The following is a 21,923-nucleotide window of genomic DNA, read 5'->3' as shown; positions in this document are numbered from 1 at the left end:
AGTTCAGAATTATTATTGCTGCACGCCTTTTGAGTCACATCAGCGTAGCATTTCAATTTATTCAGTTCAATTTGGTCCATTTCGGTTTATTCGGTCCACTTCGGTCGAATTTGATTTGCTTTAGTCCATTCAGTCCTTAGGTCCAGTTTGGTTTATTCCATTTTGAACTAATTGAGCCTTAATTGATTCTTTTTGTAGATTGCCTTTTCAGTTTATGGCTTAAAAATTCATTTTTTCTTAATTTTTGGATTAAAAAATATAAAATCTAATTTTATTTGAATCAAACTCTTTACTTTTGGACTAAGAAATATAAACAAAATAGGCATTAGAAATTAGAGATATGAGCCCTAAAAAAGTTTTTAAAAAAAATGATAAATATTCAAAAGAATTTATCTTAAATTCAAGTTTTAATAATATAGATATTATACATATATTTGGAAAGAAAAAAAAATACTACAATTTTAAACTTATATAATAATTTAAATTTAATGTAACATGTTACATATGTTTCATTGAATGAGGTGTACATTTTTTTTTAAAAAACATTACTTGAATATGTTCAAATTAGTCAACTAATTATGGTGTGTTCAAAAAATGTCATTCTAATAGTATTTTCTCCATTTATATAAAATAATATTATAATTATGTAATTTAATTTTTTTTATTAAATCACAATTCATATATGTGTATATATATGTTCCATTACATAAAATTTATAAATATAGAAAATACTTTTAAATATCATATGTACTATATTTAGCTTACAAATTTTACATTATATTCTTATAAAATAATTATATTATATTTTCATTTGCTACTGGCTTTGAGACTAATGACACAAACACTCCATGACATCAACTGCCATATGCAATTTTGATGTTGGCATGTGAATGTATTCCTTTGTCTCATTCCCTTTCTTCTGTACGTGTGTGTCTTAAATGCATGGTATTATTTATTAAAAAAAAATGACACGAACATTTTTCCAGTGGTATCTGCCCTTTTGCTAGGGTTTAGATCAATAATATCCTCAATAATGCATGGTATTGTATATTTCTTTGCTCTTTCTTTCTGGACATTATTGCTTGGCATTGTTGATTTGGCATTCCTTATTTGGACACGGGCCAATTGGTGCTCTTGATCGTGCGCATCCTAAGAATAAGTTTGTGAATTATTCCAATATTTTCTCTCTCTCTCTGATCTGTTTTTTTTTCTCCGTTTTCAAAAATTGATTAAATGAAATTTATTCCGGTATTATTGTGCAGCGTTTGAAACCACGATTTTACTTGAAAATGAATATCATAATAATAAGTGAAAAGGAAAGGCATGAAATCATATCAGCCAAAGCAACAATGAAAAGCTGAAACCATTTCATTGAAATTCTATCATAATAATCCATTAATTCATGCAACACAAGAGATTTCAAGTCTTTGATTAATAAGCCACAAGAGCCCTTACAATCAAACAATGAACTGATTTCATGTCTTTTATGGTGTCCACAACATGTGAAGTTTTAGTATCTTGTTTTGTGTAGCTTTTATTGGCAAATCGAACATGCATCTTTATATAGTACGTACTTTCACCAGCTGGATGGAACCCACAGAGTAATTATTATTACTCGTTTATTGTCTAAAGTAATCAAGTAATCATTGGTTAAGGAAGCAGTTCGAGCTCTTGTAGTTTTGTATAGTTTGCAAATAATATTGTTCTGTACTTTTGTTTTTGACTTATTTGCAGCATCAGTGGGCTGCTATCAAATTAATGACATCGGAAGAGGGATTAAGTGATTAACAGCTTGTTTGTTGGTTCCAACTTATATATCAAGTGCAAGAGATTCCATTTGATCAAGTTACTTTTTTGGATCACAAACTAGACTAGTCTTACCTGATTTAAGACACTACAAAAAACTAAGGTTAACCCCGAGTTTTCAAACCGCTAGGATAGCTCCAAAAAGCTTGACCAAAAAGGCCTATCCTGGCATTTTGTAACATTGCGCAATGAGTGTGGCAATAGATTCGCCTGACTTACACCAATGCTTTTAAAAGCACCAGTATAAGTCTTGGTAGTTTCAAAACCCTATTCTAGCGCTTTTTAAACCGCTACTATAGGATTTTTTTTTCTTTAAACACAGGTTATAGCGGCGGTTTAAAAGCGCCGGGATAGGTCATTTTTAAATATAGCCTATAGCAACAGTTTTAAAAGCACCACTACAGGTATTTTTAAATATTATTTCAATTAGATGATTTTAAATTTTTAATCAATTCCAAAAAAATATTATTGACTAAAATTGTCATGCTATAATAGTTTAAATCAATTAAAAAAAAAAAACAACACACAAAACACTAATGTTTAGTGTGAAAACCATTTCAATTGAAGGGATAAATCAATATAATAAAACCTGCTACAATATCTTCTCAAGTTTATGTTTTCACAAACAAATATACATGAAATCTTCACTTATTCTGGATATTACAAGCCTCTTGTGGTTGCTACACTATAAAAACTCTTTCTTAGATAAAAATAAAATCCTCAAATTTTCCTTTTTCTCTTGGTTTAGCTACTCTCTTTCTCTCTCCACCCCACCCCCCCCCCTTCCTGGCTACATTAATTTTTTTTTTTTTTGGTAAAAAGGAAACTTCATTCAAAACTAAACAGCAGGGTAGAACCTACTAGTACACAAACCGTGGCTATCAGCCTCAAAAACACTTAAAACGTCCACAGGTGGACTAGAATACAAAATAAAATCCAAAGATTGCAAATAACCAATATTAGCCAGCCTGTCTGCACACCCATTTACTTCACGAAATATGTGCTTAACTCGACAGTGGGGAATCTGGGACATCAACTGTCTGCAGTCTTCAAAGAGAGGTGAGATGACAGCATTAGTATAATTTGGGTTGTTAAAGGCATCTACAAGAGATTTAGCATCCATTTCCACAAAGTTCTTGGGGGAGCTTAGTTGTTGGCATAAGAGGAGTCCATATCTAAGGGCCCAAAGTTCGGCCAAAAAGCTATTAGCATTCCCTAATCTCCTGGAGAAGCCTACAACCCAGTTACCATTCTTGTGCCTTATGACACCTCCACCACCAGCTAAACCCACCATGCCATTTGTAGCCCCATCCGTGTTGAGCTTCAGCCATCCCATTTCAGGTTTTTCCCAGCAAATTCTTTTAATAATCCCTTGTTTGCGTTGCTTCCATCTTCCTGCACAGTGGAAGAATTCATTGGACTGCATAATGATCTCCTGCACAATGTTTGGGTTAATGCCTTTGTTTTTGAAAACCAACTGGTTTCTTTGCTTCCAGATAATCCAAATGGCAAATAAAAAGAGGGAGTTCCAAGGGGGAAGGTCAGCCATGAGGTTGGTTTTATCATGGTAGTTGGAAAATAGCATTCCCTAGTAGATTAAGAGAAAAAGGAAGAAGTGAGAGCTTGGCGTCGAAGCTGAGCTCAGATGGGTTTAATGCAGATGCAATCACGGAGAGCACGAGAAATGGATTCAGCTTCCATATGACATAAGGGGCACGTTGGATCTTGATTAATCCCTCTGCCTATAAGACACTCCTTTACCCCGATGCTATTATGCATACATTTCCACACAAACACTTGGATTCTAGGGAGGATGTTAAGCTTCCATATCCATTTACCTAAAAAAGATTCAGTCTTTGAAGGATCAATGGCAAGATAGTAAGCACTCTTTGAATCAAAGGTACCCTTTGGTGATGGGCTCCAGGTGATTTTTTCAGTTCCCCTAGTGAGAATAGGAATTGGTATGGCTTGGATCTCAGCTTTTAAATCATCAGGAAACTCAAAGGGGATTACTGACCAATCCCAGCCATACGGGGCAGCCACATCCTTGATTTGGAGATTAACTATATCACGGGGGAAGGGGCCATGAATGAGTTGTCTAATTGGTCCAGTGTTTAACCAACGATCAGACCAGAAGTTTAGGTTGCTGTCATGCCCAGGAATCCACTTCACCCTATTTTGGAACACATCTTCTCCTTTTTTCATACTTCTCCAGGTGAGAAAGCATTGCAGCCTTGGATCATTCCTGCACTCCACTCTCAATCTAGTGCAATATTTCAATCTAAGAACTCTTGCCCATTGAGAGTCACTCTCCGTATGGAAACGCTAGTTCAGTTTGGCCAAAAGTGTCGTGTTTCTGCCTTTGGCTGACTGTAGCCCCAGCCCTCCTAACTCCTTTGGCTTGGTAACCTTATGCCAATTTACCCAATGCATCTTTTTGGTGCTTTCCGTGGACCCCCACAAGAAGTTTCTATTTACCCTATCTATCCATTCAAGAATCTTGTTAGGCAGGGATACATTTTGCATGATATGTGCTGGGATAGTGGAGGAAGAGGATTGGATCAGGACAACTCTTCCCGCCATCAAGAGAAGATTGGCTGTCCACCCTGCAAGCTTCTTCTTAACTCTATCAAGCACAAAACCGAAATCTTGCCTATAAGAGCCTGGGTGTTTTAGAGGGAAACCAAGGTACTTTCCAAGATTCGATGTCGCATGAAAACCCAACTGATCAGCAAGCTCCTCTCTTTGATCCGGATCTATATTGGGTGAGAAATACACCCTAGATTTTTCTGCACTAATAGTCTGACCCGAACTAACACAGAATTCTTCAAGCACACTCCTAATTGTGGCACAATTTTTTGGGTCAACCCTGGCAAATAGGATTAGATCGTTCGTGAAGAAAAGGGAGAAGGCTAACCCACTTCTAGAGGCTGTGACCGGAACCCAGAGTTCGGAATTGCACTTATCCTCAATTAAAGCTCCTAAAAACTCCATGCAAAGGATAAATAAGTACAGAGAGAGAGGGTTGCCTTGCCTAATGCCTCTTGAAGGGAAAAAAGGCTCAAGTTTACCTCCATTAAACAATAAGGATGTGGACACAGAGGAGATGCAGCTCATTATGAGGTCGGAAAGATTGGAAGGGAAGTTAAACCTAGCCAACATGTCCCTAATAAAACCCCACTCCTCAATTTTATCATACGCCTTTTCGAGATCGATTTTAATAGCCATATACCTCTTCTTCCCCTTGGATCTACCAATTGAATGAATAAGCTCTTGAATTATAATAGTGTTATCGACACCTCTTCTCCCAGGAACAAAAGCAGCTTGATACGGTGAGACCAGACTCTCTAGGTATGGCCTTAACCTAGCCACAATAACTTTAGTGATAATCTTGTAAACGGTGTTGTAAAGGCTAATCGGCCTATAATTTCCCAAGACTTCCGGCCCTTGGATTTTTGGATGAGGAAAATATGGGTTTCATTGAGATATTGAGGCACTCTCTTCTTCTCAAAAGCTCTCATGACTTCCTCAACCACTGAATCCCCAACAGTAAGCCAGAACCTTTGAAAGAATCTGGCATGCAACCCATCTGGGCTGGGGGCTTTGTAAGCCTTCATGGACCAAAGAGCATCTTTGATCTCTTCCTTGGTAACCATTATTCCTAGATTTCTCTTCTCCTCATTCGAGAGTTGGGCTTGCCACTGGAGGTTAAGAATAGGACTTCGATAGACCATCCTTTGAGAGGTAGTGTAGAAAGAAATAAACCCTGTTCTAAAGTAGTCCATGACAGCACCCTCCTCCGTAATCCACTCCCTCACCTCATTTTTAATCGAGGCGATGTGGTTCCTTTTCCTTCTAGCTAAGGCCGAAACATGATAGAATGAAGTATTTCGGTCTCCCTAGATCATCTAATTGATCCTTGATTTAAGTGCCCAAAGGTCTCTCTCCTAGTCTAGAATGACTTCAAGCTCTCTGTGAAGTTTACTCTCAAAGTTGATGAGAGAAGCACTGGGATTAAGTGCTATGGCACGTTGGACACCATAAATTCTAGCCAAGATTCTCCTCTTATTGCCATGAATATTCCCGAATTGGTTCTTGTTCCAAGAAGTTGCATCTTTAGTAAAACGTGTAATGGATTCCTTTAAATTCCTGGCGTTGATCCAAGCTTGTGAAACAATACCAGGAAATGATAAATCAGATAACCAGAAACTTTGGAATCTAAAAGGCCGATTGAGCAAATAAGACCTTGTAGGATGGGTTTCTATGAGGATTGGACAATGGTCTGAGTGGCACCTGGGAAGATGGGAAACTTTAGCCTCCGGGTACAATAAGCACCATTTAGGGTTTGCAAAGAAACAATCAATTCTTTCAAGAATTAGGTTGTTGATATCCCTTTTGTTGGTCTAGGTATACCATGGACCAGAGAATCCCATATCAAGCATATTACAGCTATCAAGACAATCCTTGAACATTAAAGATCGGTTGATGCTAACCCCTCTGCCCCCAAACTTATCTTCCTCCATTAGGGGTTCATTGAAATCCCCTGCCATAATCCATGGCTTATTGTGTAAATCTGCAACTTTTGTTAAATTTTCCCACAAGACACATCTTTCTGCACTCCTAGGACTAGCATAGATGGCAGACAATAACCAAGCAAAGTCAGAGGACCGTACCTTAACTTCTATGTGAATTTCTTGCTCAGTGATGGCAAGAGCATTGACCTCCACCCTGTCTAAATTCCATAAGAGCTAGATCCCACCAGTGAAGCCAATAGCGTCAGACTGGATTATGCCATCAAAGGGGAGTCTGCCCGTGATTTCCTTCGCACAGTCCCCACCAACTCTAGTCTCTGTGACCACAAAAACTGCAGGATCATGAATCCGCACTAAATCATGCACGTGGCTCTGAAAGTTGGGCTTCAGAGCGCCCCTACAGTTCCAAGCAATTATATTCATGGCTAACTCGTGGTTGGGGGTTGGACACGTGTCAAACGGCGGCCTTATCCCCACTTCCAACCTCAAGTTCCATCCTATCTTCATCGACCTCACGCTGGCTTGACCTTTTTCCAGATAGCATGTCAGTACAAGCTTGATGACACCCATCTCCATCTCCCAAGCTATTGAGTGCAGCCCGATCATCAAAGGGATCATTAAAGGATTTGGAAACCAACCCCAAGTTGGGTCCTTAGGTAGCAGGAGTCCTAGCTTGGCACTCATCCCCGTAAGTGGAAAGACAAGCTTCCACACCTTCATCAATTTGTGATTGGACCAATCCCTTACTCTGGACACTTTCACAAGCTTCCACACCTTCATCAAAATAATTCCTAGGATTTTGACTACCCTTTCTTCTCGACATATTACCCATCTTGGGTTTGGCAAGGGCCACGAAATTGAAGGCACCGTGTGAGTGGTCATTTGAACCAAGGTTGAAGGAAGATGGAGATTTAGTATTGAAAGTGTTTGACTGATTTTGGAGAGCATCTGCACTAAAGGGGATACCCCTCTTACCTAATCCCTTGGCAATTACCTTCATACCTTTCATAGAGGTCTTAGACTTGTTCTTTGGAGGTAATGGGGCTTGGGATATTGGTCTCGGATTGAATGGGTTACCAAAGGCCTTGTCTTTAACTTCCTGAGCTACTCCAGTGGGCCGTGTATAGTTGAAACTTGTAAAAGCCCCTGGTGGAGGCCCATTACTTGACGTGGCAGCCCGACTATCCTTATCACTCATAAGGGGGGCCGTAACATTCCGTGTTGATCTGATGGTCCCTTCAAAGGAGGTACTTTTTTTTGTCCCTTTCTGCCCAGGCTTCTTTTTGGACACTACCATCCAAGGACCATACTGTCCTTCTGTCTTATCCATTCCACTACCATTTGGCGTGGCTTGCATGCCACTTGCACACACATCTTCACACACCTCTCGTGGATTTTCCACTTGTCCTACTTGGTGTCTCTCCGCTGTAACCTCCGACCGAACCTCCTTGCGAATTGTGTAAGGGTATGCTTCTTTGCGATGGCCAACCTGGCCACAAGAAAAACAAAGTTTTTGAATCCCTTCGTAGACCACAGTCTACTCAAATCGCCCAATGAGAATGGTGTTGATCAAAGGTTTGTTGACGTCAATTTGCATGCAAATTCTGGCATATTTACCCTGCGCCTCCATAGCCGTGTGGGTATCAATCCTTAAGACTCTTCCAATAGCCTCACCAAGTTGTTTGAGGACTCCTGCTTCATAGAGTTCTATGGGTAACCTGTTGAGTCTAATCCAAACAGCAATCAGAGAGACATCTGCTATATCAGGTGTAAAGAAGGGCTCCCAAGGTCTAATGGACAAAAAATGATCCCCAATAAACCATGGGCCTCTTTTCATAACATCAAGATCCTCCTTTGTGTAGAAACGAGCTAGGAAAAAATCATTCCCTAAATCAACACAATCTACTCTCCCTATAGGTTGCCATAAGTAGTTTAACTTGTTTTGTAGGAAGTTGAAGCCCACAGATCTTCCCACTAACTTTACAATGATAGCCTTTGACCAAGGCTCTCTGATACAGAGCTTGGTTTCTCTAGAGAGCTTGACAGCTACAAGACCCTCTCAGAGTTCAGCAGTAGAAGCCTCATCATCGGATTCAGCATCTGAGTCCATAAGATTGGAGAACTCAAAAGCTTGGGTGTAAGCCCCTGGAATTTCCCCTATCAGCTTATCCTTGAAAGAGCTTTTGGATCAGCTCCAAACATCCTGACTGTCTCGAGGTAGAGAGCCCTCGCTAGCGCCATCCTTGAACTCGGTGTGATGGGAGTCCTTCACTTTTTTGTTACTTCGAGCTAGCTCTGCCTCCTCTTCTCTGGAGAGGGAGCGTTGTTTCAAAGCCATTCAGAGCATTTATTGAGAATATTATATACAATTCAAAACATACAGACACTCATTTCAAAAAAAGCTACATTAATTCAAACAATCAAACATCACATATTTCACTTGATTTGTACGCTTTACAAAAACTTAAAAGAAAAACCAAAAACTCATTGTTTTTGCCTTGCACTACACAGGTCCAAGTGAAAGTACCTTTTTTTTCATCGGCTAGCATTCAATTATTGTTAGTGTATGGTTGTGATGGATGATCACACCATAATATGGTGCAACCTCACATAAACAATGACACCACTTAGTGGATGGTGTTACTTTACAAACGTATCAATATGACCTAATATAACAGTATTTTATAAATGGATGGCTCTCATTTTTTGAATTTTTTTCAGGACATACGATTTTATCTGCAAACAAAGTAAAGTAATAAAATCATTTGCAACAATGTTTATGTATAAGACTCCAATTCCAATTTCTTAGTGAATAAAGAATACAAATCACTTTAACTAAAAAAATAACCAAGTTAATTTTTTTTTTTTTTGTTGGCGTAAATGCACTTTTAGTCCCTGCATTTTGACGTTTTTCCATTTTAGTCCCTACATTTTATTTTTTCCACTTTTAGTCCCTAAACCAATTAACGCGTTCCATTTTAGTCCTTTCCGTCAGTCAACCGACGGAAATTGCTGAGGTGGCAGTCGGAAGAATTAAAATATTATAAAAAATGCCACATCACCCTGACACATCAGCATATAAGTTTCAAAAATTAATTTATTAATTTTAACAAAATTAAAAAACATAAAAACAAAATTTAAAACATAAAAATAAGTTAGAAAATCAAACCAAGAACACAAAGAACACAAAAAACAAACCCAGAACTAAACACAAACTCAAATTTAAAAACACACAAAAAAAAAAAAAAAGGAATTCAAAATCCCAAAATGGCAGAACACAGGAGCACAGACCCAAAAAATTCATACATTCTCAAGCCTTCCTCTCTCTCTCTCTCTCTTCCAAACCCAGCTCAAACACAAACCCAGAACCAACCCTTCCAAAACATTCTCAAACCTTCCTTTCTCTCTCTCTCTTCCAAAACTCTCACAAATATCTTTCAAACTCCATGGCCGCCACCACCACAATCGACGATGGTTTTTTCTTTTCTTTCTCTGACTGATCCTCTTTAATGCTTGGCTTGTCTGAATCCGGAACCACTAGCGACGAAAAAGAAGACGAACAACAAGCCCCCGAAATCCGGATTTGATTTTTTTTTTTTTCTGGTTTCATTTTTAGGTTTGGGTATTTGATTTTCGGGTTTGATTTCCTGGGTTTGATTTTTTCGGTAAGCAGATCTGGGTTTGATTTTTTCGGTATTTGTTCTGGGTTTGATTTTCTGGATTTGGGTATTTGTTCTGGCCGTCACTCCTCTCGATCTTGTCAAGTGCAATATGCAGGTCTGATTCTTCTAGATCCCTCGCTCTCTTCCGTTTTCAGCTTCCATGTCAAAGATTTTCTCCATGGGTCTTCGGCCATGGATCGGCCATGAGAGGAGAGAGAGCTCGAGTATGAGCCATAAGAGAAAAGAGAGTTTGAGATGGAAGAGAGAGTTTGAGATGAGAGAGTAGTGTGTGGCTGTGTATTTTGAGTTTGAGATGAGAGAATAGAGTTTGAGTTTGAGATGAAAATGTGTGGCCGGTTTGAGTTTGGTGTGCTCAGATTTGGATCTTGTTTTTGTGTTCTTTGTGTTATTCTTGTTTTTAATTCTGGGTTGCGGGGCTGAGTTCTTGGGTTTAATTTGATTCAACAAGTTTAATTTTGAATTTGTGTTCTTGGTTTGATTTTCTGATGTGTTTTTATGTTTTAAATTTTGTTTTTATGTTTTTTAATTTTGTTAAAATTAATAAATTAATTTTTGAAATTTATATGCTGATGTGTCAGGTGATGTGGCATTTTTTATAATATTTTAATTCTTCCGGCTGCCACCTCAGCAATTTCCGTCGGTTGACTAACGGAAAGGACTAAAATGGAACGCGTTAATTGGTTTAGGGACTAAAAGTGGAAAAAATAAAATGTAGGGACTAAAATGAAAAAACATCAAAATGTAGGGACTAAAAGTGCATTTACGCCTTCTTTGTTTTACCAAGAAAACCCAAATAGTAGTTTTTTTTTTTTTTGGTTGAGCATAACAATAGTAAACTTTATTATTTATACAGAATCACGTTATACAATAGGAAAGAGAAAAGAATTGCATTCTTTTAACTAAATAATGACATTTTCTTTCTCTTTTGCAACACTAGCTAAGGCTAGAGAAGCACGATTACATTGTAAATGTATGCTAACAAAAGAAAGAGTAAAATCAGAACTATCACTACTAAGTTTAATGTCTTCAAGGATCCATTAAGCTATCATAGGAATTTGAGACAATTTTCCAACAAAATTTGACCAAGTCATTATCTTTTTATTTTTTGTTTTTGTTTGGTGAATAGGACCAAGTCATTATCTAATAGTTTACATCATTACATATTACCATCTATAATTTGTTATGAAAATGTTATAGTCGTAAGTAGTAGGTTGTTATACAACACTTTCATAACAAATCTTAAATAACATGTTGTTATTGGTTGTTTGTAATTGGCAAAAAAGTAATTTAAGTTGTAGATTCAAATTAAAACTAATAACAACTTACAGCCTATGATTTGTTGTGAAGATGTTGTAAACATAATATTTCTCTATATTTAAAATTTTAAATGAGATGGCTCATGCATGTTCACCTTTAGATTTATACCAGTAAATAATCACAACGATGAAATGGAATCGTTTGACAAGCTTTAAGGGAATCCTTGAACTGTAAATAAGATCTGATTGCCGGTTCAAATGCTTATATACTAGTTTAGGACTCAGGAAGTTTCCTTGGGTGGGTCCGACATTGTTCTTTTTTCATGTATGGTATTATTGTTTATTGATACCTGTCCCACAAAGCGCCAAAAGCATAATGACTATTATATCACTCAATTATCATACACTATAAGGCAATTTGGTTTCAGTTAAGACTTTTTCTTGAGGCAACATGGAGATATCTGCATCTTTGGTTGTCGGGATATGCTGTGTTTTCCTAAGCAGTTTGATTGAAGTTGAAGCATATAATCAAAATATTCTTTCTCTTCGGGTTATAGTGTCAGAGAATCAGCCTTACAGAACCGCTTTTCACTTCCAGCCTCTTCAAAACTGGCTTAATGGTATGAATATTTACAAGCTCATTTCTTTTCAGACTAACTATTTTCTTAATTTGTTTGTCTCTAAGTTTGTTTCTGTTATTTTACATGTTCTATTGGAGGGGTGTGTAAATGGGTGCCTTTGATTGTACAGATCCTAATGGTAAGTTTTTGAATTCATCCCAAGTATGTTTATTCTCTTTTTGCTTCTGGTTATGGGCGTTTGTACGTTAAGAGAAATAAGTACTTCTTATTCTGTTTCTTCTGAAATGCTGGACTTTTTTCTCTCTCTCTCTCTCTCTTTTTTTTTTTTGATAGATCTGAAATGCTTGACTTGATTCTTATGTAAACTATTAGAGATATTATGGCCCATACCTGATGTAGGCCCATGTGCATGTAGATGAGGCAAACTAATTTCTGGGTTAGTCTAGGATGGTTCTTTTATTATATTCTCGTTAAAAAAAAAAAAAAAAAAATTCTCTATTCTATAAACCTTATGTAGGGCTCATTGTAAGTACACAAAAACTAAAGATGTAGTCGTAAAGAGTTTTTCGTTGATGAAAAGCCTATAGACTAGAGTAGTTTCATTTAAATGATTTCGTTGATGAATTCCAACAATTATACCACCAACCCTAGCATGTTACAATTTGTAATCTAAAAGCTCGTATAAGACGAGTAACTTATTTACTTATATGTGGTTTTCTACAGGTCAATTTTTTCTAGGTAGAATGGTACTTTTACCAACTGTCAGCAAAAAGCTTGTCCAAACACACATTAATGTTTTTGGTAATGATGATGATTTCTTTATTGCAGGGCCAATGTATTATGGGGGAGTTTACCATCTGTTTTACCAATACAACCCCTATGGTGCAGTGTTTGGTAATAGGATGATATGGGCACATTCTATATCATATGATCTAATTAATTGGATTCATCTTAATCATGCCATTGAACCGACTGAGCCATTTGACATCAACAGTTGCTGGTCAGGCTCTGTTACAATCCTTCCAGGGAATAGACCTGTTATCTTATACACTGGTCTTGATGCTAATAATTATCAGGTCCAGAACTTGGCCACACCAAAAAATTTATCTGACCCATTTCTCAGAGAATGGGTAAAATTCTCTAAAAATCCTATCATGACTCCACCTAATGGTATCAAGGTAAATGAGTTCAGAGACCCAACAACTGCTTGGAAGGGCCTGGATGGAAAATGGAGGGTAATCATTGGAAGTGAACTCAATAACCATGGAATGGCCATTCTATATCGAAGCGAGGATTTTGTGAGCTGGACTAAGTACCAACATCCACTTTATATATCTGAAGAAACTGGAATGTGGGAATGCCCAGACTTTTACCCTGTGTCTATTAACAGCACAAATGGTGTTGACACTTCAGTTCAGAATCCAAGTGTAAAGCATGTGATGAAGGCAAGTTTCAATTCCCATGACTACTACACGTTGGGTAACTATGACTCTCAGATGGAAAGATTTATTTCTGAAAGTGACTTTACGGGTACTAGTTTGGACTTAAGGTATGATTATGGAAAATTTTATGCTTCGAAGACATTCTTTGACAATGTCAAGAACAGGAGGATATTGTGGGGTTGGGTGAATGAGTCTGATAGCACCGAAGATGATATTGTGAAAGGATGGTCTGGACTTCAGGTATACTTAATTAAGCTGAATTGGAGGCATCTTTGCTTTGCATATACCTTGAGCACTCTGAATTAATAAAAATATTTCCAAATGTAAAAATGGTTTAAATTGGCTTACGGATGTAATAATCCTCTGTTAATATATTAGTGCAGTATGTCATAAATTTTTTTTAATCTTACTATCTGCTTGAGTCATACATTGATTGATGAACATTCATGGTGTTGGAACTCTGGTCTGCAGTCAATTCCTAGGCGAGTCTGGCTTGATAAAAGCGGAAAGCAATTGTTACAGTGGCCAGTTGAAGAAATTGAAACTCTACGTGACAGTCAAGTTAGTATCCATGGAAAGAAACTTTTAAGTGGAGCAGTTTTTGAACTTTCAGGTATCACAGCTGCACAGGTGATTAACTAAGTTCTATTTTCTCACACTGTCGTCATGTTTTAAAGTCATTTTCTTTTTTAAGTATTTTTCTTGCATTATTGTGACTACTCTCTTATATTTATAATTAAGGCCGATGTGGAAGTATTTTTTAAGGTGCCTGAACTAGAAGAGGCTGAATTCATGGATCCTACTGGGGTTGATCCCCAACTATTCTGTGGTAAAGAGAATGCATCTGGTAATGGCAGATTAGGACCATTTGGTTTGTTGACTCTGGCATCAAAGGACTTGACAGAGCAGACTGCAATATTTTTTCGAGTATTCAGAGGTCCCAGCAGATATATAGTACTGATGTGTAGTGATCAGAGCAGGTTGATCTCTAACATGTTTTCCCCCCTTTGCAGTGGAATAAGGCTTAATATTTATGCAATTTAAGCTCAATGTTAAATGTTTAAAATGCTTACAGGTCTTCTTTAAGAAAAGAGGTCGATAAAACCACATTTGGAGCTTTTGTTGACATCGATCCTCGCCTTGAAAAGATTTCGTTAAGGAGCTTGGTGTGTTTATAGTATTTTCTATTAAATTTTTTTTTTTCAATTGCTTTGTTTATGATTAAACATTATTGGTTCAACTTTTGCAGATAGACCACTCAATTGTTGAGAGTTATGGAGGGGAAGGGAGAACTTGTATCACCACTAGAGTTTACCCCGTGCTGGCTTCAGATGAAGGGATGCACCTGTATTTATTCAACGATGGGAGTTCAAGTGTGGTAATTTCAAGATTGGATGCTTGGAGCATGAAAAGAGCCAAAATCAATGGCAAAGAAAGTTTAAGGTATAGGGCAACGTAGCTTGAAGGATGTAACATCATTGAGGCCTTAATGGTGTGTTTTTACTTGTATCTAGAAGGCAATTGAGTTGTAGACCTGCTAGCTGATATAGGTTTTTTCACCTCATGCTTTATGGTTTCTTGATATCCCACCTTTGAGTCTATGTTCATTTATCCTTCTTGTTGTCTCTGGTGTTGCTGTGCCCAACGAGAGTAACGTATGCATCTTTCTGTTTAGTAATACACATCATTTACACAAAGAAAGGCATTGCCAATAAATTTTATGAAATAGATGCAAACTGCTAGTGAGACTCATTTCTTAGATGTGTGTGTAATCTTCATGCTTCTAAGCCTTTCCTTTTTTCCTATCAGGCTTTTAGAGGGTGTTCTCCATTCCAAGAATTCCATGGGAAATGTACTTGGGTTATAATTTTATGATCATGACAAACTATAAAGTCAATCCTGGAATTTTACTTAGAACTTGAAATAATCTTTCCTTTTGACATGAGTAATACATGAATAGACATGGCTGATTCAAAGGATTCATACGAAGCTTTCAACTGTTTGACGTAAGAGGATATGACTTTCACATTTCAGTGGGATGGGTGGATGACTGGATGAATAAGCCCTTCTTTTATTACTTACAAGCTCCAATCACTTGGCAATAGTTTGTGATTTGGACTAGATGCAACATTGAACTTGGTTTAGAGTTAGATCAATACAAAAGAATGTAATTTGGATCAAGTAACTCAACAAGTAAATGTGACACATAATGTAAGCACTCTACAACTGCTTCATCTCATTATTTGCCTTTTTTATCATATATTCACTGATTATTCTGGTAAATCCATTTTTTCCTTGTAAAATTGCAACAGCTCAGAAGCTTCCTTCTTATCAACACAAACCTCTGCAGGAACAACTTCTCCACATACTCGAACACTGTAGGCAAGTAAAAATTCTCCCTAACCAAACCTTTTGATTGTAAAACTTGAATCACCGAAGCCCTTGGAATAAGTCACTTCTCCAAGCTCATATTAATAAGTGAAGGGCGTTTCACAATAAGCAAAGACTTCAATCCAACTTGTTGACAAGAAAATCCACCACCCGCATAATCTCATCCTCAGATGCAACAATACAATAGGGGTTCTTCCCGAAAGCAACAAGAATCTCTTCCTCAAACAAACCCCACCTCTTATAAGCATTGACTTCCTCTCCCATGTGGATTTGCTCATTGCCTTCATTGCAGTAACAGCTTGAACAAAACTAATCTTCAAAGTGTTGAACCCCATGTCCTTTACTTCTTCCACCATCTCTTTAAATTTAACCAGATTTCTTGCTATAGCTCTGGGCTGAGCTTTAAATAACATAACTATATGTAATTCAGACACTCCGCTTTCTTGCAAAAGATTGACATTTGGTGCCATATAACTGTCAACATCACAATTGAGAATTGGCCAAAACCGTTTAACAATAATAGCTCTAATAATATTGACATCACTACCAACCAAATTTTTAAGCTTTTCAAATGAAGGGAGTATATGGTTTTTTAAGCTTTGCTTCAATATGCATGGATTTCCAGATAATACTCCAGCAATGTCAGGTCTTGTAACGCCTTCAGAGTATAAAAACTCCAACTTGGGCAAAAAGGTATCTCAGGATCTGCTAAAGAGCACCGAAGTTGTGCTTATGATTTTTGAGATTTGGGATTGTGATAAGCCATTGTTCTGAAAAAATATAATGACCGAGTCTGCTCTATCCAGGGTTTTGAAATTAACATATTTAGAAGCTGATAGAGCAGATTCTGGGGATAACCCACATGAATTTGTGAGGTACAATACTGTGAATGAGTGACTTGAACTTTGAAGCGCTTGAAATGCATCAAGAGATAATATTGATAATGACAATGAGTTAAGATAACAGAATGTAATAGAACAAAAACCAACAAAAGGGTTTTTTTTTTCTTTATTCAATTATTTAATTAAACAGAATGTATTAGAACAGAAATAAAAGGTTTTGTGTTGGGTGCTTACTGCTTACCAATGCCGAGCTGAAAGATAATTTTAAAGAGGGTGGTGATGGTGATAAGGAAGCCATTGTTAAAGTCTGTTACTATCTCTTGCACTCAAAGCTCTTTGTGCTCTTTGTCAAATCCGTTTGGTTAGGCGTTTTGGGAGCTTAAAAGAGTATTTTTAAAACTTAGAACTCTGTTTTGTAACCACAAATCCTCATAGCTTTTTTTTACAAAAGCTCATTCTAAACTCAAAACACCATTTTCCAACCACTTATATAAACGCAATTTAAAAGTACTTATTGTTGGGATCATTAACTTGTTAAGACAAAAGTTGCCACGGAACGTGAGTTTCGTAACGCTAAAAAAAAAAAAAAAAAAAAGGTATAGTACTCGAACCTAGCCATGGTAGTTGCTCATTTCTTTCTGACTTGGTGTTTTCAGTTTGTCGATTTGCTTGTGCTACACTATCGTGCTCTTCACTTCTCAGAATTTTTTTGCTAGCTTAATGGAGTTTTTATTATTAGAATCAAAGCACGTTAGTGTAATAACTTGTGAGCTACATAGAGGCGCCTGGACCACCTTGACCTGGTGGCATGTTCACATGGTCCATAGTTTTATAAATCTTTACAACTCAAGAATATATTAAAAAAAACACTGTTGCAATTAGAATACCGGAGTAAATGCAAGATGATACAAGATACTCACTCTATATTCAGTAAAAAAATGCAAGTTGAATATAAAAACAAAATGAAGCTGGTTCAATTTCTGCTTTGAAAATTTAATTCTGTGGCATCACTATGGGAAGGATGTAGCCATCACTGAGCTCTGCAACTGATGGAGATAAATATACTTTGGGCTGTTGGTTTAAGCTTTTTGCTGGTTGGTGATGGAGTTGAAGTTGAAGCCTCCCATCAACCTTACAGAAATCTGCAATCACTTCCAAGAGAGCAGCCTTACAGGACTGCCTACCACTTTCAACCTCCTAAAAACTGGATGAATGGTTAATCTTCACAACCTTCTTTTCATTTCTCTCTTGTTCTTTCAATTTTATACTCGTATTGACTTTGTTCTTTGTTCATGTAATTTGGCATGTTGAAATTGGCACATGACCGTCGTTGAAACACAGATCCTAATGGTATGTTTTCACATTTTCTTTATCTTATGTTCATTTAGTTACCCTTTTTCATTTCTAGTTCCTCGGTTCCAAGGACTAGTAGATTGAGGTTTCAGTTCCCATAAAAATTTAATGTACTATCAAATATTCATGAACTTTCTCATAAAAAAGACGCAAGACATAACCATTAAAACTTTGCAACAAATTATTTCCTTAATTGAACAATTACTGATGGCCATAAAGTGAAATGTTTAATATGACTAAAATGGAAATATACTTTGTATTTATACATACCAATGAACTTTTTCTAGATGGATAAGGGAACATACTTTTTTTTTCTTTTTGGGTTTTTGGTTTTTGGTGTATTTGAAGCATACTACACTAGAACTTTTAATAACAAACATGGTGAATTTCCAGTCAAGTTTGAAGCTTCAACATTGTAAAGAACAATTTGCACGTTGTATGATACATGGCGATCTATCTTACTGCAGGACCAATATGTTATAAGGGCGTTTACCATCTATTTTACCAATACAATCCATATGCTGCTGTGTGGGGTAACATCTCATGGGGTCATTCAATATCATATGATCTTGTTAATTGGGTTCATCTTGAACCCGCCATTAATCCATCAGAGCCTTTTGACATTAATGGTTGCTGGTCTGGTTCAACCACATTCCTTTCTGAGGAAAAACCTGCCATTTTGTACACTGGAGCTGACCTCAAAAAACGCCAAGTTCAAAACTTGGCAGTGCCCAAGAATGCTTCTGACCCACTCTTAATAGAATGGGTGAAATCTCCTCATAATCCTCTACTTACTCCAATTGATGACAATGATCCAGACAATTTTAGAGACCCAACAACTGCTTGGCAAGGGCCAGACAAAGTATGGCGGGTAATCGTTGGCAGCAAGATCAAAGGTCGTGGAATGGCAATTCTATATCGAAGCAAAGATTTTGTTAATTGGACTAGGAGTAACAAACCACTCCACTCATCAACAAAAACTGGCATGTGGGAGTGTCCAGATTTTTACCCTGTCAGTATCAACAGCAAAAATGGAGTTGAAACCTCGGCTCAAGATATATTTACCAAGCATGTGCTGAAGGCAAGTTTTAAAGATCGTGACCACTACATATTGGGAAATTACACTCTCAAAACAGATAATTTTTTGGTTGACACTGATTTTATGGATACTGGATTTGACTTGAGATATGACTATGGAAAATTCTATGCTTCCAAAACGTTTTATGACAGTGCTAAGAAGAGGCGTATACTGTGGGGCTGGGTGACTGAATCTGATAGTGAATCAGATGACATTAGGAAAGGATGGTCTGGGATTCAGGTAAACTAAATTTCAATTTTTTTTTTTTTGGTTAATTTTCATTACTTGACAATGTGTTATGTATGGGGGTATGGAGTAGCTTCAGATAGACATATTTTAAGGAAATGACAGAACTTGGTTGGTTTTCCTAGCAGCCTAGAGCAAACTTATGACTTCATGCTTGACACATGACATGACTAATTTTCGAAAGTGTTTCAACCAATTAGGTTTTCATAGTTAGAACTTCAGAAGTGGTTAATCAACATTCTTGTTTCCAGAGTAGAGAACTTATTTTTTGCTTATAAAAATAGGCTACATGTTCTCTATTGCTGCCATGGGATTTACCGAAACCATGTCACGCTTTCAACCATATAGGCAAAAGTGCTGAATTACTTGACTATAACCATACCCTTTGTTTTCCAGTCAATTCCTAGAAGCATTGTGCTTAGTAGAACTGGTCAACAATTAGTGCAGTGGCCAATCAAGGAAATAGAGAAACTACGCACCAATAAAGTGAGTTTTGATAGTAAGGAGCTCAAGGGTGGTTCAATTTTTGAAGTTTCAGGGATTACAGCTTCACAGGTAACTAATTTTATCCTAATCAGTGACTCTGCATATTATGATTCCAGTTCATTTGTATACAAATTCTGTTTTTTTTTTTTTTCATTAAGGCCGACGTGGAAGTTTCATTTGATCTGCCCAACCTGACGGAAGCTGAGTCTATAGACCCAAGTTGGGTTGATCCTCAACTGCTCTGTAGTCAAAAGGAAGCATCTGTTAAAGGCACACTTGGGCCATTTGGTTTGCTGGTTTTGGCATCTAAGGACTTATCAGAACAAACTGCAGTCTTCTTTCGCATATTTAAAAGAAATGACAATTATGCTGTGCTCATGTGTAGTGACCAAAGCAGGTTGGCTTCTGATTCAACCACCTTTCAAATCTTTCTCAGTTGATTTTAACTCTTAGCTGGATATGAATTAAAACTGACGACTTCAACAGGTCTTCTTTGAGGGACGGGCTTGACAAAACAACCTATGGAGCATTTGCTAGCATGGATCCTAGTGATAAGAAAATATCATTAAGAAGCTTGGTATGTAGCTTTGTCCATTTATTCTTCAATCGCTGTAATAAATTCAATAATATCACACTAATACAAGATTAACAAGAAGAAACTCATTCAGAATAGTCTTCATTTTAATTCTATTTGTATTTACAAGCTGATTCTGATGAGTAATCTGATTGATGACATAAATATGGCTGATAACTCTGATAGTCTGATCCAGAGCACCTCATAACTACTATTGTTTTGCATCAGGCGAAAGTTGTTTCCACTTTTCTTTCATGTTACATGAAGTTTATTCTTTATAGACATGCAAAACCAAGATTTTGCAATTTCTTGGAAACTGTGTACGTGCACGTGTGGTTAAGTTCATTTGCTGATATAATGTATCTGCATTTTATATTTTTGCAGATAGACCATTCAGTTGTTGAGAGTTTTGATGGGGAAGGGAGGACTTGCATCACTGCTAGAGTATATCCAAAATTGGCTATTGATAAAGAAGCCTACCTATATGTATTCAACAATGGAACTATTAGTGTTAGAATTTCAAAGCTTAGTGCTTGGAGCATGAAGAGAGCTCAAATTTTTCCTATCAAAAAGAGACGAAAGCCACAACTCAATTAGAACCAAACATATTGAAGATTGAGGGTATTAAAAGTAAAACAACTGGAACATAATAAACAGCTCATTACTGATTCCTCTCTCTCTCTCATATGCTAACACTAGCTTGTCAATTTACCCCACATGGTTCAGTTCCTTATTTGTTTTAGGCTTTTTTTGAACCCATTGGCATCAGAGTGTTGCATCTTTAGTTAATACAAGTTCTACACCAATGACAAGTCGAATATCCAAATCTCTTTTCTAGAAAAGAGACAAGTTCTACACCATGACAGGTTGAACAACTAAATCAATTTTCTAGATAAGAAGAGAAGTTCTACTTTTACACCAATGGCAGGTAGAACAAACAACAAATCTCTTTTATACTTAAGAAGAGAAATTCATTAGCTTGCAAGAAGAGAAATTCATTATACTAAAGAAGAGAAACTCTAGCCACATGATTATTCCTCCCTGTAATTACCTAGTATACGTAGGTGGATGGACTACTTCAGGAGAATAATCAAATGCACTAACAGCCATTGAGCATGAGACTTCAATAAAAAAACGATTGATTGGAAAAACTATCAAGCTATGAATTTTTTTTTTTTTTGAAGACCCAAGCTCATTCTTGGGCCCATTGTACTTTCCCTTAGAATGCATCTCTTTTTTGTATTGTACTAGTACTGCTAGGTTAAATGGACTCTATGTATGGGTCCTCTCTATAACATGTTTAGTGTAATTTAATAATATATTCCACCATATATTTATGGTTTCGTCACAATATTAGAGCCAAAGTTAGGGACAGAACTAAGAATTCATCCTTAGGGAGGGGAGGTGTCAAAGAATGAAAAAGAATTCATTTTTTAAGAATTAGAATTATACAAAGATTGAAGAATAAATTAATGCATGAAAATAATACTAGCATCTATTCATATTTAAAAATATATATATATATATATATATAAAATAAAAATACAATAATTTCTTCTTAAATCTTAATGTAGTCAACTTATTCATATACCAAGAGGTAACTCAACATTGTTTTAAATCTTGAAAGACATTTATAATTAATTATGTACTAAA

The 21,923-nt window shown here is 36.8% G+C and overlaps 3 protein-coding genes across 7 annotated transcripts; 2 read left to right on the top strand and 1 right to left on the bottom strand.

The window, feature by feature from the left end:
- Positions 1-5,753: 5,753 nt before the first annotated feature.
- On the bottom strand, positions 5,754-6,914 carry LOC112016374 (uncharacterized). The gene is made up of 3 exons (XM_024048935.2): positions 6,635-6,914; positions 6,220-6,538; positions 5,754-6,099 (listed from the first exon to the last, which is right to left on the bottom strand). Exons 1-3 carry the CDS (start codon positions 6,912-6,914, stop codon positions 5,754-5,756), a joined length of 945 nt encoding a protein of 314 aa, XP_023904703.2.
- Positions 6,915-11,682: 4,768 nt separating this feature from the next.
- On the top strand, positions 11,683-15,059 carry LOC112016384 (beta-fructofuranosidase, insoluble isoenzyme CWINV3). 5 transcript variants are annotated; one of them, XM_024048949.2, is made up of 7 exons: positions 11,791-11,897; positions 11,996-12,036; positions 12,687-13,540; positions 13,772-13,930; positions 14,042-14,280; positions 14,376-14,466; positions 14,550-15,059. In XM_024048949.2, the coding sequence occupies exons 2-7, from the start codon at positions 12,006-12,008 to the stop codon at positions 14,757-14,759; spliced, it is 1,584 nt and encodes a 527-aa protein (XP_023904717.2). In that variant the 5' UTR covers positions 11,791-11,897; positions 11,996-12,005; the 3' UTR covers positions 14,760-15,059. The 5 variants fall into 5 exon arrangements, with proteins under 5 accessions (XP_023904714.2, XP_023904717.2, XP_065618653.1 ...); XM_024048946.2 differs by lacking the exon at positions 11,996-12,036 and having other exon boundaries at positions 11,683-11,897; XM_065762581.1 differs by lacking the exon at positions 11,791-11,897 and having other exon boundaries at positions 11,905-12,036.
- A 2,410-nt stretch (positions 15,060-17,469) lies between these two features.
- Positions 17,470-21,096, top strand: LOC112016393 (beta-fructofuranosidase, insoluble isoenzyme CWINV1). Its single transcript, XM_024048959.2, has 7 exons — positions 17,470-17,748; positions 17,875-17,883; positions 18,354-19,204; positions 19,607-19,765; positions 19,855-20,093; positions 20,183-20,273; positions 20,655-21,096. The coding sequence occupies exons 1-7, from the start codon at positions 17,583-17,585 to the stop codon at positions 20,865-20,867; spliced, it is 1,728 nt and encodes a 575-aa protein (XP_023904727.2). The 5' UTR covers positions 17,470-17,582; the 3' UTR covers positions 20,868-21,096.
- Positions 21,097-21,923: the final 827 nt, after the last annotated feature.

This window comes from Quercus suber, unplaced genomic scaffold (genome assembly GCF_002906115.3).
Source record: "Quercus suber isolate HL8 unplaced genomic scaffold, Cork oak 2.0 scaffold_465, whole genome shotgun sequence".
NCBI lineage: Eukaryota > Viridiplantae > Streptophyta > Magnoliopsida > Fagales > Fagaceae > Quercus > Quercus suber.
This window is presented reverse-complemented; position numbering and strand designations above follow the sequence as displayed.

Bases quoted from the DNA above. Each gene is read 5' to 3' on its own strand.
- LOC112016374 (XM_024048935.2), bottom strand. From the start codon at position 6,914: ATGGAGATGGGTGTCATCAAGCTTGTACTGACATGCTATCTGGAAAAA. The intron at 6,539-6,634 runs GTGCGAAGGAAA...TATGGAATTTAG, and splicing joins GACTAGAGTTGGTGGGGACT to ACAGGGTGGAGGTCAATGCT. The intron at 6,100-6,219 runs GTATACCTAGAC...CCATCTTCCCAG, and splicing joins ATGGGATTCTCTGGTCCATG to GTGCCACTCAGACCATTGTC.
- LOC112016384 (XM_024048946.2), top strand. From the start codon at position 11,729: ATGGAGATATCTGCATCTTTGGTTGTCGGGATATGCTGTGTTTTCCTA. The intron at 13,931-14,041 runs GTGATTAACTAA...TTTATAATTAAG, and splicing joins CAGGTATCACAGCTGCACAG to GCCGATGTGGAAGTATTTTT. The intron at 14,281-14,375 runs GTTGATCTCTAA...AAATGCTTACAG, and splicing joins ATGTGTAGTGATCAGAGCAG to GTCTTCTTTAAGAAAAGAGG.
- LOC112016393 (XM_024048959.2), top strand. From the start codon at position 17,583: ATGGAGATAAATATACTTTGGGCTGTTGGTTTAAGCTTTTTGCTGGTT. The intron at 19,205-19,606 runs GTAAACTAAATT...TTTGTTTTCCAG, and splicing joins AAGGATGGTCTGGGATTCAG to TCAATTCCTAGAAGCATTGT. The intron at 20,274-20,654 runs GTATGTAGCTTT...ATATTTTTGCAG, and splicing joins AAATATCATTAAGAAGCTTG to ATAGACCATTCAGTTGTTGA.